Below are 14257 nucleotides of genomic sequence, written 5' to 3'. Positions count from 1 at the left end.
CTGAGATTTTCAAAATGAGACAAACAATTACTGATGAAAATGTTTATTCAAGTAAGCTTGAATAATGCTGAGCTGTATGGTCACCAGTAAAGCAGACTAAGACTGAATTAAACAAAAAAGAAAGAATACAGTAACATTTCACACATAAATAAATGTGTTGGAGCATATTAACAACCATAAAAAATGGTGAATTTGGCTCTACCATTACATTTGAAAATCTCACTTACATTTTTTTTCTCCTTCTCAACAAGGATAATTTGTAGAAAATGCTAAGAAACTCTTATGATCCATGGTTAGTCACTGATAGGGGAATAATATCAACCAGAACAAGAAACAGTAAATATATCACTAAACCAAAGGAGTAAGCAAAAGTTGCATCACTCTTCTCCCAATACCACATCATGCTATCAAACATATAACATCTCTACCATGGGTGATTAACAGTTCCACATATATAACCTGATGCATGAAAGCCATATCTTAAACAGTGATTGTTGGATTGTTTCAGTGGAGGATGCACATCCACCTACAACTACACTCCCCAGGCATGTACAAGTTATGCTTTCTTATCTACGTCCTAGAAACCATCCACCTTGCCAATATTAAACACAACAATTCAACATATCACAAGCCTCTCCATGTCCATGAAGCAATCATGACTTGTGGTGTTGCCTGGTGGATGTGGTCAGCTTCCTAAGCATTGAAAAGGCCACAGTGAAGTGGATCCTTGGTCAGAAAGGTAAGTTAAAGTATGTCATCAGAACACAAGTATCAAAGAAAGACTCAATCTCCAAGCACAGGGAGTCAAGTTAGAGGGAGAATCATGCATTGGGGTTGTTGGGTGCATACTTGGGTTAAATGGCAGGTGGCACAAACTACAAAGCCCCCAAAATTTAGGGGAACCCCAGTTTGAGGGTTTATCAAAAAATAAAAAAATTCATTAGTCTTGTCAATTGATAGGAAAAAAAAATCAAAACAAACATCCTATTTGGTACTGTACACACACAAGGCAGTGATGCTCTGGCTGTGTATCTGCTGATGTGGCAGATTATATCATAAATTTGGTACTCAACTCCCAACATGTTTTGTTTATGTTACTGACTTGTATTTGTTTACATTTCATAATAAAACCACACCACATTTTGGAGGTTCTTTGTAATAAGATACCTAGGAAATAATAGATCATGATTATGTAAAAGGTTTTACTACTCACCTCAGAGTTTCTGCAAATGTGCTATTAATCTAATTTTCAAATATATCACCTCTTCATCACATTTCATTACATAATTTTCAGATACCTGCATGCACATCATTCACAGTTTCATACATAGTTCAGTTTTTCATTGTAAAATGATGTGAACCATTTGCATATATGCCTGCTATTACCTGTTATTGAATATATTCAACTCTTCTATTTTCTTTACATCCTGAGATAACTTTTCTTTTTTTTTTTAATCAAAATGATGAACATCCACCAGAATAAAATTGCTATCATTAGTGCCCCAAAACAATCACTAAATAGCTGGTTGAGCATGCATGGGTGCATGGCAAGGATGCAGAAAGCAGTAACCGACAGCTAATTATAGTTAGTTATATAAGGCATCTGCATACCAAAAAAAAGAAAGCGCCTATAAATTAAAATGAGGGCAGGAAGTGGCAATATGTAAAAGTATAACTGTAGTAGCCATGCTGAACACATACAACTACTACAACAAATGTTAAGGGGTTAAAGGCTTTTGCAATGCACTGAGGTTTAAATATCTATGTGAAACTGTTTAAATGGCTAATAATACTTGCTTTTGTAGCATTTCAGATAAGTCAAAATTCTGCTATCCATGGGAGATGACTTTTAGAAATCTGCTGTCCCAAAAAGTTGTGATAACCATAAAATTTTCAGTAACTACTTTATGAGATAACAACCATAAACATGAAACCACTTAAAAAATTGAGACTGGTGCTGTCCAAGTCTGACCTATGAGTAATAACCATTAGTAAAAACTTAAAGACCAACTAATTTGTCCATTTTTCTCTATTTCTAACAGCTTAAAAAAAAAAGTGCAAATAAAGTATATAATTACCCAAATCCAGAGTCCTCATTCTTCAGAAAGTATATATTTCCATTGTCTGTAACAATGGACACTTTATGGTAAAAGAAAAAAGTTGCTTTGATACAAGCAGCCAATACAGATTTCTAGGTCAAAATACTTAAATCCAGACAGGGAAATATTTTCCCTTCTTAAAAACATAGAGTTATAACTGCAGTCACTAAAGCACCTAATCTCACAATAGTGGTGTAATATTAAAACAGAGAAGATATGTATCTAATTCTTCCTCAGTATAAGGGAAACTCTAGCAAGAATATATTCAAACTACAAGGAGAAAGCAGCAGACTTCCTCTCTCAACACAATTTGCATGAATCTTTGTTTACAGAACTTAGGTTTTCTATAACTAAATTAAAACGCTGTAAACAGTTCACATCTACATATGTACTATAAGCTCACATCAATGTATGTACTATACTTACAGATCAGAGTCTATCAACCTGGTTTGGTCATCATGCTATGATTCAATACACTCAGTCCACCTATGATTTTCATGTCTATTTTCAAAATGTTTAATGCCTATGCCGACATACAACAATTACAGATTATTATCTATACCATCTAAAAGGATTCACACTAACAGTACCCACAGGATATCAATCAATGCAGAGCAAAACTAACAAAACCAAGACATTCAGTTTTACAAAAATTCATGCTTTTGACAATCTTGTTAGTCTTTTAACGAGGGTGCTGAGCTCAGACTAACAGAAAGCTTGCTGCAAGAAAACTTTGCAAATACAGGAACTGAATATGCTGAAAGCTCAAATTTCTTTTCCCATTCAAAACTGTATTACAGTATACTTAAATTGGCTTATCTTCAAAAATGGAATCCCTAATTATGGCTCTAAGGAATAAAAACAGCCACTTGGAATAATTAACCTGAAGAAAGGATGGGGAAAGACAGGCCAAGAGTAGCCTTAAGTTCTCAGACCCAATAGTAAGTTACTGGCAAATAGGCTGAATCATACACCCACTTGCTTTCAGCCTCATGGTGTCTAATTCCAGAGGAAATACATTAGCAGGGAGAGTAATTCCTCACTTTCAGCATCAATTATACACACTGAGCCTTCTTACCAAAGCTACAATCCTCACAGGGCACTCAAAATAATGCAAATAAGTAATAATTCATGACATCACACCAACTTGAAAAAAATTCATACAAACATAAAGGTTTTGTAGTATCATAAACAGATATTGAGTAAATAATCAAATTTAGGAAAAAAGCAAGCAAGTTCATTCTACTTAGTTGTACACATCATATAAAATGAGACAACTATAGCCATCCATTAGCATTCTCAGATCATCTATAATGCAAATGCCATTTCTTGCATCACAGGCAGAGTTGGTCACAGAAATTTTCCTAAACATTGTATTTACAAGCCATCATCATAAATTTACACTCTGCCAACCAAATAGGCAATTCTCAATGACTTGTGAAAAACCTTTAAACCGATGGTTATCGCATATGAAAGGAATGACAAACTGCTTGCAATATAAGAAACATGGCTAGAAACACTGAGAGCAGCCTCAGTAAGTACAGAAGACAGAAAAGTAATGGAAGAAGAGCATAAGCAAAAAAAACAAAACAAAAAAAAACCAGTAAAAGTAAAATCCAACAATCAAATCTACAGAAGTAGAAGAGCAGTCTCTACAGGAGAAACTGAAGTAGGAAAATATGCCACAAACTTTTAACACAAGTGGTACTCTTATGTGCACACAGCATGAGAGAAGATATACATATATGAAAAAGGCAAATTGTTTCTTCAAAAATAATTCCATAAATAACCAAGGCTTACTAATGTGTTGCATTATCCAGTTTCATTTAATAAACCTCTTAGTTTAATTTCAACATCAAGAATGAACACAAAAAGCCTGCTCTGGAAACATTTTTCATTAAGTCTATACTGATTTAATGATCTGTCCTATATATCTATCCATATCTTATTCATAAACATCCTAAATGTTTTTATCTCTACTCATTAAATCATAAATCCAATGCATTTCATTGAACATAATTTACTTCCACAAGCCTAATTTCACTCTAATTTACCCATACCTTCGGCAATTCATTTTCCACATACCATACCCATTTCTTAATTCATTTCATCTACTCATATCTGTGGACTCATATATGGTTTGATCAAATCTGAAATAATTTTTCCCATTTTTTGCAAACTTAGACAAAATTCCAGTTTCAAACATCCATTTTTATCTTCTGAAGAGATGAATCTATTTATCTAAAAATTCTCCATATTTACAGCTCTAACCTAGTTTCCTAAATATAATTATATAGCTGAAGTATTCAAGTTCGCATAACTTTCCCAACTTTTGTCCCACCAGCAATGTTTCACATTCTGGAGCACAAGCAAGAATTCACCTTCAAAAAGGTTGCATTATTGTCAATGGACAAAAGGGAGTAAAACATCCTCATGACCTTTCTCCCCAATAGGAACCCAATATACCCTGCTTTTATGTTCAGTGCTGCCTAACTGTTGCATATTCCAATTATCTGTAAATGCTATTAATTTTCTTTTACCTTCCACCAAGACACAAATGTCTATTCTTTATACAGTCTGCAGAACCCTCTCACACACTGTATAGACAGATTATTACATAAAGGCAATTCAAATGCAAACTTTTACAGCCAATCAGTCATACAAGAAAATCAATATCTGTAAATATGTTAAAGTTCCAGAGCACCCCCGCTTTGTGCTGGGGTGGCAGATATATCATCATTGAATAAAACACATTATTTACCTGTTTTATGTTTATCACTTTGAAAATCACTTCGGTAACTATATAACTATATAAATGAAAATGATGTAGTTATCATCACTTTCATATAATAATTTTCTCATTTAGGAGTTATTTTACCACCAGTAATATATCAAGTGACTTGTATCTATCGCATAACTCTCATCATTTTTAACCACATTTTGTTCTTGTTTTTCACTCCTTTTATGCACTACAAGCATTCTCTTTCTGCTTATTATCAATAACATCATAAATATGTATTCATGCACTTTCTCTATGCAGCCATAGATCTTCGTTTGTTAACATTAACTGCACTGGCAGACATAAGAGTATATGACTGAAAATGTAAAAACTATAAAAACTAACAGAATTTTGGCTGCATCTTCATGTTACATACTCACTACTGTTAACAGATATCAATAAATGCAAAAGATTTTAAAATATCCAATACCAAGCAAAAAAAAATGCCAAACAAAATGTTAATAGAGTCCCAGTTGATATACAAAAGAATACAAAAATATTGTACTGGAATTTGGTTATATTTTAATGATTTTCATTTCTATTTTTGATAATTATTGCATCTACTAACAAACCTTTAACCCAAGGATGCAAAACGGTTATACTGACACCAGCAGTGCCAAAACATTCAATATTTTTCACTTGTGTGCTTGAAGCAGATTCGCACCTTGTGACTTCATAATTTATCATTCTCTTTCAGTGAATGCCTTTGTAACTCTAAACAATTTTGATTTGGCGTGTTATGGACCAATTCACCAGCAATGCATGACTGGGGTCTAACTGACCCTAAGTTATTTGAAATATATGAGCATTATCTTCTAAATATGAGCAGTGCAAAATATATAATTGCTGTAATAATGCAGGAATATATTCCACTGGAAATGCTCTAATAAACAAAACATTTATGTATGCAATATATAAATGTCTTATTCCAGGACATAGCATGTATCGAATATCTAGAACAATGCGCATATTGAACGCGTTTAATAAGCAAGTGCTAGGTCTTGCGGCAAGGTTTGCATCAGTACTAAAGTAACTTCTGGCAGTTTCATGTTATGCTGCTGTACCTCTCACATGTCTTGGCTGAAAAAACTGATCAACGAACAAATTAGGGATGAAATAAGTTATAACAAATTTATACCTCCTCCTGGAGACACTTCTGTTGACAGTTCTGATACAGATGACGGTATAACTGGTGACAACTGTCAAACAGATGTTACTGCTATGATCTCAAGTTCTGCCAGAATAGTCTATGTATGCAACATCAGGAGATAAGTAATGTTTGACAGCTCCATCCACACAAAGTCGTATGGCTTCACTGAATGTTTTAACAACACGCACTGGAATCAATTCATATGCTGCCAGTAGAATAACTCAAGATTCAACTTCCGCTTTTGACCTTGTCTTCGACAACAGTATGATGACTACTATTATGAACGAAACAGACAGGCAAGGAAAACAGACAAACAACAACTGGAAACTATTGACACTTGATGAACTTCATGCTTATGTAGGCTTGTGTATTCTAAGAGGAGTCTACAAAAGCAAAAATCAAGTAAAGGCAGTTGTGGAATCCTTCATTTGGCTCTCCTACATTTTCCAAAACCATGGTAGTCAACAGATTTGAAGAGATTCGCAGAGCATTACACTTTGATAACCCAGCTACATGAAATAGAAGACAGCCTAGGGATAGACTCTGCAGTTCACATGCTGTTTGTAAATGTCTTCGCCTAGGGGTACAACTAGTGTCGTATAAGGCCAAGAAAAATAATAACGTGTTTTTACTGTCGAGCCACCACAAAGATAAGAAATTGAGTGATTGTCACAAAAAGAAACCTTAGATTCAGATTTATCAGAATGGGTAAGTGGTCTGAGGAAAGTTCATGCAGTGTGCTCCAGGTGGTCTTTGAGTGCAATGCTGGTGTGCAAAAATTAATGTCCAAGAATGCTGGCTACTGGAGATGGTGGATTTGGAGTTTGGTTGGCTAGTTGCATATGGTGAAGATATTGAAAGCATGCACTTGGTTTATGAGTAGTTCATCTTGGGGATCTTGGGTGTGAATGTTGAGTTATGCATGATGTTGGGCATTGAAATTTCCATCTATATCGGTGTTGGGCATGTTGGTTTGGTTCTGCTGTTGGGGAGAGTATCTGGAAAGGTAGGTAGTAGTAGGAATGTATGTGTTGATTATGCTTTAGTAAGTGGTAGGAACAATGTGGTTTCAGGAAAGGTAGAGTATGTGTGGATCAGGTCTTTACACTGAAGAAAATGTGTGAAGAATATTTAAAAAACACAAGATTTTGTACATGATATATATGATGTGAAGAAAGTACATGATAGGGTTGATAGAAGTGCTTTGTTGAATATGTTATGGATATATAGAGTAGGAGAAAGGCTATCAGAAACATTGAGGAGTTTTAAGCGAGTAAGGCATGTGTGTGAGTATAGAGAAGGGTGAAAGGTTCCAAGTGAAAGTGGGTCTGTTACAGGGGTACATAACGTTAACGTGGCTGTTTAATTTGTCTTCGGATGGGATGCTGAGGGAGTTAATGCAAAGGTTTTGGAAAGCAGGGAAGGCATGCAGTCTGAAGGGACTGAGGAGGTCTCAGATGTAGGTCAGCTGTTGTTTGCTGATGACACAACACTGGTGGCAGATAAAAGTGAGAAACTGCAGAAGTTGGTGCCAGAGCTTAGGAGAGTGTGAGAGGAGGAAGGTGGGAGCACATGTGAATAAGAGCAAGGTTATGAGCTTTAGCAGTGTAGAGAGACAGTTTAGCTGGGGTGTGAGTTTGAGTGGAGAAATCTTGGAAGAATAGAAATGTTTTAGATACCTGGGAGTGGAAATGGAAGTGGAGGGGGACACAGAGAATGGGAGACCAAATTGGAGGTGGGAGGATGGAGCGAAAAAGGTCATGAACATGCATGAGGGTGAAAAGTGTGCAAAGGATAGAGTGAACTGGAGAAATGTGGTATACAGTGGGTAACATCCTGTCAATGGACTGAACCAAGGTCTATGAAGCAACCTGGGGAATCCATGGGGTCTGGTTGTGCACAGAGGGCTTTGGTATTGCTGAATTACACATGAAAGCTAGAGAATGGATGTGAGCAAATGAGGACTTTTGTCTGTTTCTGGCACTAACTTACTAAAGTAGAAAGTGGTGAACAAGAAAGAAAAGGAAAAAGAAGCGTTGTGTAGTTTTACTTTTAAGGGTTGTATTTCAAAAATGTTGTCAATGATTGTGCTTGGGAGCACAGTCTGCTAAAGAAATGTTGTGGTATATTTGTCATGAGTCCTCCTCCTTCTCTATGTTGTCTGTCTTACTCTCGGGTTGTGTAATTAAAGAAAGGAAGCAGAAAGGATCTGGGTGTAGGTCTGGTTTCCTGGATGAGGTATATGTGCATAATACGTTCTCGAAGAAGCTTGTATATTTCTATCTGCTTCTTTTTGATGCCACAGATGATGAATTGTGTAATATCTAGTGCAAGCTCTCTCATCCACAACAGACTTCATACTTGCCCCTCTTTCCAAAACTTTTGCATTCACCTCCCTAACAACCCCATCCATAAACAAATTAAACAACCATGGAGACATCACACACCCCTGCCGCAAACCAACATTCACTGAGAACCAATTACTTTCCTCTCTTCCTACACGTACACATGCCTTACATCCTCGATAAAAACTTTTCACTGCTTCTAACAACTTGCCTCCCACACCATATATAATAAATATAATAATAATAATAATAATAATTTTTTTTTTTTTTTTCTTTTGCTTTGTCGCTGTCTCCCACGTTTGCGAGGTAGCGCAAGGAAACAGACGAAAGAAATGGCCCAACCCACCCCCATACACATGTATATACATACGTCCACACACGCAAATATACATACCTACACAGCTTTCCATGGTTTACCCCAGACGCTTCACATGCCTTGATTCAATCCACTGACAGCACGTCAACCCCGGTACACCACATCGCTCCAATTCACTCTATTCCTTGCCCTCCTTTCACCCTCCTGCATGTTCAGGCCCCAATCACACAAAATCTTTTTCACTCCATCTTTCCACCTCCAATTTGGTCTCCCTCTTCTCGTTCCCTCCACCTCCGACACATATATCCTCTTGGTCAATCTTTCCTCACTCATTCTCTCCATGTGACCAAACCATTTCAAAACACCCTCTTCTGCTCTCTCAACCACGCTCTTTTTATTTCCACACATCTCTCTTACCCTTACGTTACTTACTCGATCAAACCACCTCACACCACACATTGTCCTCAAACATCTCATTTCCAGCACATCCATCCTCCTACGCACAATTCTATCCATAGTCCACGCCTCGCAACCATACAACATTGTTGGAACCACTATTCCTTCAAACATACCCATTTTTGCTTTCCGAGATAAATACAACATTGTTGGAACCACTATTCCTTCAAACATACCCATTTTTGCTTTCCGAGATAATGTTCTCGACTTCCACACATTCTTCAAGGCTCACAGAATTTTCGCCCCCTCCCCCACCCTATGATCCACTTCCGCTTCCATGGTTCCATCCGCTGCCAGATCCACTCCCAGATATCTAAAACACTTCACTTCCTCCAGTTTTTCTCCATTCAAACTCACCTCCCAATTGACTTGACCCTCAACCCTACTGTACCTAATAACCTTGCTCTTATTCACATTTACTCTTAACTTTCTTCTTTCACACACTTTACCAAACTCAGTCACCAGCTTCTGCAGTTTCTCACTATGAATCAGCCACCAGCGCTGTATCATCAGCGAACAACAACTGACTCACTTCCCAAGCTCTCTCATCCCCAACAGACTTCATCCTTGCCCCTCTTTCCAAAACTCTTGCATTCACCTCCCTAACAACCCCATCCATAAACAAATTAAACAACCATGGAGACATCACACACCCCTGCCGCAAACCTACATTCACTGAGAACCAATCACTTTCCTCTCTTCCTACACGTACACATGCCTTACATCCTCGATAAAAACTTGTCACTGCTTCTAACAACTTGCTTCCCACACCATATATTCTTAATACCTTCCACAGAGCATCTCTATCAACTCTATCATATGCCTTCTCCAGATCCATAAATGCTACATACAAATCCATTTGCTTTTCTAAGTATTTCTCACATACATTCTTCAAAGCAAACACCTGATTCACACATCCTCTACCACTTCTGAAACCACACTGCTCTTCCCCAATCTGATGCTCTGTACATGCCTTCACCCTCTCAATCAATACCCTCCCATACAATAATAATAATAATAATAATATAATCATAAAAGAATGTGGAAGATGTGCATAAAGGGCACTACAATGCATTAGTCGTGTTCTGCACTCATCACCCAAAAGAAGTGAACTTCATCCACAGGAGGGACAGGATGAAGGGTATTAACTACTATGCATTAACAAAGCCAATTATTTTACCAAATGACAAATTCAGAGCTGGGATAAACTATAAGGCTGCCACCTAAAAAAGGTGTACAGGAAAAGGAAAAATAGGTACTGTATATGATCAAAATTCAAAACAAAATACTTTTGACTGGAAGTTTCTTGCTGATAACCATTCCTAAAACTATGCATGAAAAAAATACATTTATTCTTTCATATTAGAAGGCATTTTTCTATGAAGAAACAAATCTTTTCTAGTAAATTGATAAAGGCTGTACTGAACTTGGCCCATAATAAAACAGTTAAGAGACAAGTTGATCTTCAATTAACTAGATTCTATCTACCATTTTCTATGGTAAAGCAAGGTAGCTTAAGCACATCACTTATCCAAATAATATGTCTGCAGACCTCCACACAATCTTCTAAACCAAAAAAGTTTGATGTCTGAGATATCAACACTCTTCTAAACCAACAAACCGGTTATTCATATACTCCCTCACTCAATCCTTTCATCATAACTGCTGGCTTCTCTTGCAACTGTAATCATTTACCTTTCTTGGATATTCTATTTCTGACATTCTTTCTAATTAGCAATACACTTTTCTTTCTAAATCTTTCTCTTTATCAATGAACCCTTTATTCATTCATATGGTTCTCTCCCAAGTTTCCTCATTCCTCTCAATATACATCTTACTCCACAACAAACTTATGGAAGCTAACTCAACTGCCCAAATTTTACTATGTACTTTAACATGTTATCAATATGAGAAATCAACCCTGAATGTCCATGAAATCAGATCCAATAAAGGAGCATGTGCTTCAAGTAGCAGAAATAAAGTTTTCATACACTATTACTCACATCAACTTAATCATAAAAAAAAAAGCTAATTAAGATGATGCATGCTTGACTCAATGGTAGAAAGTTATGGTTTCCTGATCTTACTTAACATGAATTTCTTATCTGACAATGTTCTGCCTGTTATTGATTTTCTCGTACTTACATTAAGCCAATCATGCAACTGAGATGAGAAAATATAAAAGGTTAGAAATGAGTGAGAATCTACAGTAAATTCTAAAACTCAATACTAATAAAAGGAGTTTTGAGAGAAGCAAAAGTAAAACAGAATACAGTAAACCCTCGATTTAACGGACTAATAGGGGGAAGGGGTGTCCATTAATGCCTAAAGTCCGTTAAATCGAATGCAACCTCTAGTTGAAGTGTAGTTGAAGAAGAAAAGTATCTAGCAGAAAAGGAAAGAAAGGCTTTTGGAAAGTACTTCAAGGTAAGAGTAAAAATGATTAGGAGATGTATGAAAGAAAGCGGCAGGGGTTGAAAAAGAGGGCTAATGAAAGTAGGGGTCAGAGAGTACCATTAAATTCATAGGGAGAATATGTAGGCACTTTAACAGAAGGTAAGTAATTTTTCAAATCCTTATCAATCAATGTACTGTATTATTATTAGTCTGGTCTATCAAATCCAAAATCCGTTACATTGGGACACGTTACTTCGAGGGTTTACTGTATCACATTACATTCAAAGAACGAGTAAACTATTTACTGAAACTTTTTATAGAGTTCTATTTCTAACAGCATTTACTTAATTATTCTAATAAGCTATATTATCTTCATTTTGAATTCATAATTCACTACAAAATAGAATACTTCCAACTTTAGAAAATTTAGAGATGCAAAAGACTGGATGTACTATTTTTTTTTTTCAAAAGCGGACAAATGCCAAGTAAACTACTACTACAACAACATATTCATTTACACTGTACACATTTATGAGTTAACATGATATGTAAACTTTCACTACTGTTCCAATATAACTAATAATAAGTACTACCTAAAAGGTAGATGAACTACTGCTAACGTATTGCCTCAGCCTGGGATTTGTGTGACAAATATATGCAAGTGCTGTGAGTAAGGGCATGATGTAATATGTGGGTGAGTGTTTCTGTGCATGCCACACTATTGGCACAGTTAAGTGTTAGTGAGTGTAGAAAGGGTGGCCACAGACTATGATGAATAACCTGAGCATGGGGCTGGAGAGAAGACTGCAGTTTGATGGGTTGCGGGCCTGACCAGGGGTAGCAACACTGGGTCTGTGGAGATACCAGCCCACCAGTGGGTTAGTAGTGATAACATAATGATGAAGCTAGTCTCCTAAATGCATGTGATGTTACAGAGCATGCACGCATCAATCAATGTACATAAGTACACGCATGTTAGTTAACTCACTCAATACATAAAAATACATTTAGAGACAAACAAGATCAGATGATTCCACACTCACAAATAAACCAATTTCAATAAAACCAACTACTGTAAAATATATTTAAAATGCTAACAACTCTTCAGGTTCCTCTGTATTCCATTAACCACTTTCTAAACAAAATGTGGGCAAAGCCTAAATCAATGACAAACACATAATCACATTATCAGCATAAATTTATTTCTAAGATGTAATACCTCATATCTACTGTCAGAATTAGAGATGCACCGTCCTCTATGACTATCAGACACTGTTCTCTAACATTACATGTATCAATTGTCAATAATGTAATCATTATCATAATTCCTTCTTTAGTCCCACAGGCAACAGACCAGATGGTCTATTTCTATTAATGTTTATCTTTGGATTCATTCATACTGCAGCCCCACTAAGTAGTCAACAATACATTCTGTAACTTCTTACTTCTATTTCTTTTATTCCTCCTAAATACTAAATATCTGATTTCACATTTCCATACTTTCATAACTTTTCCAATTTCATCCATTTGATGAAGCAGTCCTCATTTCTTTCATGCATTACTTTTTTCTCTGTGTAAGAAGTGATCCGTCCTTCAATTATGTAAAGGCCAAGCTAGCATGTAGAATTCTTTTGGTGTTTCAAACACTGTTCATGAGTTTTTGATACCTTAAGGAACAGCTACATACCATAATTTAGCTCATTACCCTACTTTGAATGAAGGTAAAAAAGACATCTGATTCTAGAATACTGTCAACATCATTTTCTTTTTTATCATAAATACTTTTATAAAGGGTAATAACTAACACTGCCTTAGTTCATTACCAGAGTGACTAATACTGCCTTAATTCATTTCCAGAGCACTATTATAATTTCAACTGTTTACATCCTACATACCTGTGTCTATCATATGGCAGAGAGATTGCAAAGCAAATTTCAATAATTACACAAAACTCTTCGATAAGAGTTTATTCCTTTATCCTGTTATCTTGAAACATTTAGTTTTCCTCCACAGCACATCCATTTTTCTGTCATCTCACTCCCTGTATATCCATACATTCATCACTCATTGTGTTTTTTGTCCTTGAAATATCTTCTTCCCTGAATCCATCCAATCTATATCCTCACTCAACATCCACTTCATAAAAAATAAATCATAGCTATATGAACTCTACCCTTTAAGACATACTTCACTAATATAGAATGGTGCAGACTGCAAAAGAATTTCTAACCTAGTCACATGGTGGTTCTCAATTTTCCCACCATTACTATTCATCAAATAAGACAATATCTCTGCTTTTTAAACTCATTTTACATTTCTCTTCTCAATACATCTGTCTTGCTGAATATACTCCCAACATATTTGTGACCTTTCTATCTACCCTCTAATCAACTATATCAAACATTTCTACTTATCTTCCTCAAACATACTTACCTTGCCTTTATCTGCATTCATATTAGATTTTTTCCTTTCAACAAGCCTTTTAGAACTCAATATTTCTGCTGCACCATCCATGAATGGTGACATCCAAAACTTCCATTCCATTCCATTCTTGGGCATGGACTCTCACAACACCTTGTCAATGTTCGTATAAAAACCAGTATGACAGCACTCTGTATTACTACAATTTGAATTAGAATATTCACTTAATCCCTTAACATTTCCAGATGGATATTCATACAAGCTGGAGTAAGCTTCTGGATGGATATCTAGGCA

At 36.1% G+C, this 14257-nt stretch overlaps 1 protein-coding gene across 5 annotated transcripts in view; it reads right to left on the bottom strand.

The window, feature by feature from the left end:
- Liprin-alpha (PTPRF interacting protein alpha) overlaps nt 1-14257 on the bottom strand; it is a 202353-nt gene that overhangs the window by 41701 nt on the left and 146395 nt on the right. The window contains exon 19 of one of the 5 annotated variants that reach the window (XM_071658081.1): nt 12323-12394. The exons of the other annotated variants lie outside the window; for them this stretch is intronic. Within the exon in view, the coding sequence (XP_071514182.1) occupies nt 12323-12394 (72 nt within the window). The remainder of the gene's footprint in view (nt 1-12322; nt 12395-14257) is intronic. 5 annotated transcript variants of the gene reach the window in all.

Source organism: Panulirus ornatus, chromosome 65 (genome assembly GCF_036320965.1).
Source record: "Panulirus ornatus isolate Po-2019 chromosome 65, ASM3632096v1, whole genome shotgun sequence".
NCBI classification, from domain to species: domain Eukaryota; kingdom Metazoa; phylum Arthropoda; class Malacostraca; order Decapoda; family Palinuridae; genus Panulirus; species Panulirus ornatus.
Note: the sequence above shows the minus strand (reverse complement) of the source record. Positions and strands in the feature narration are given on the sequence as shown.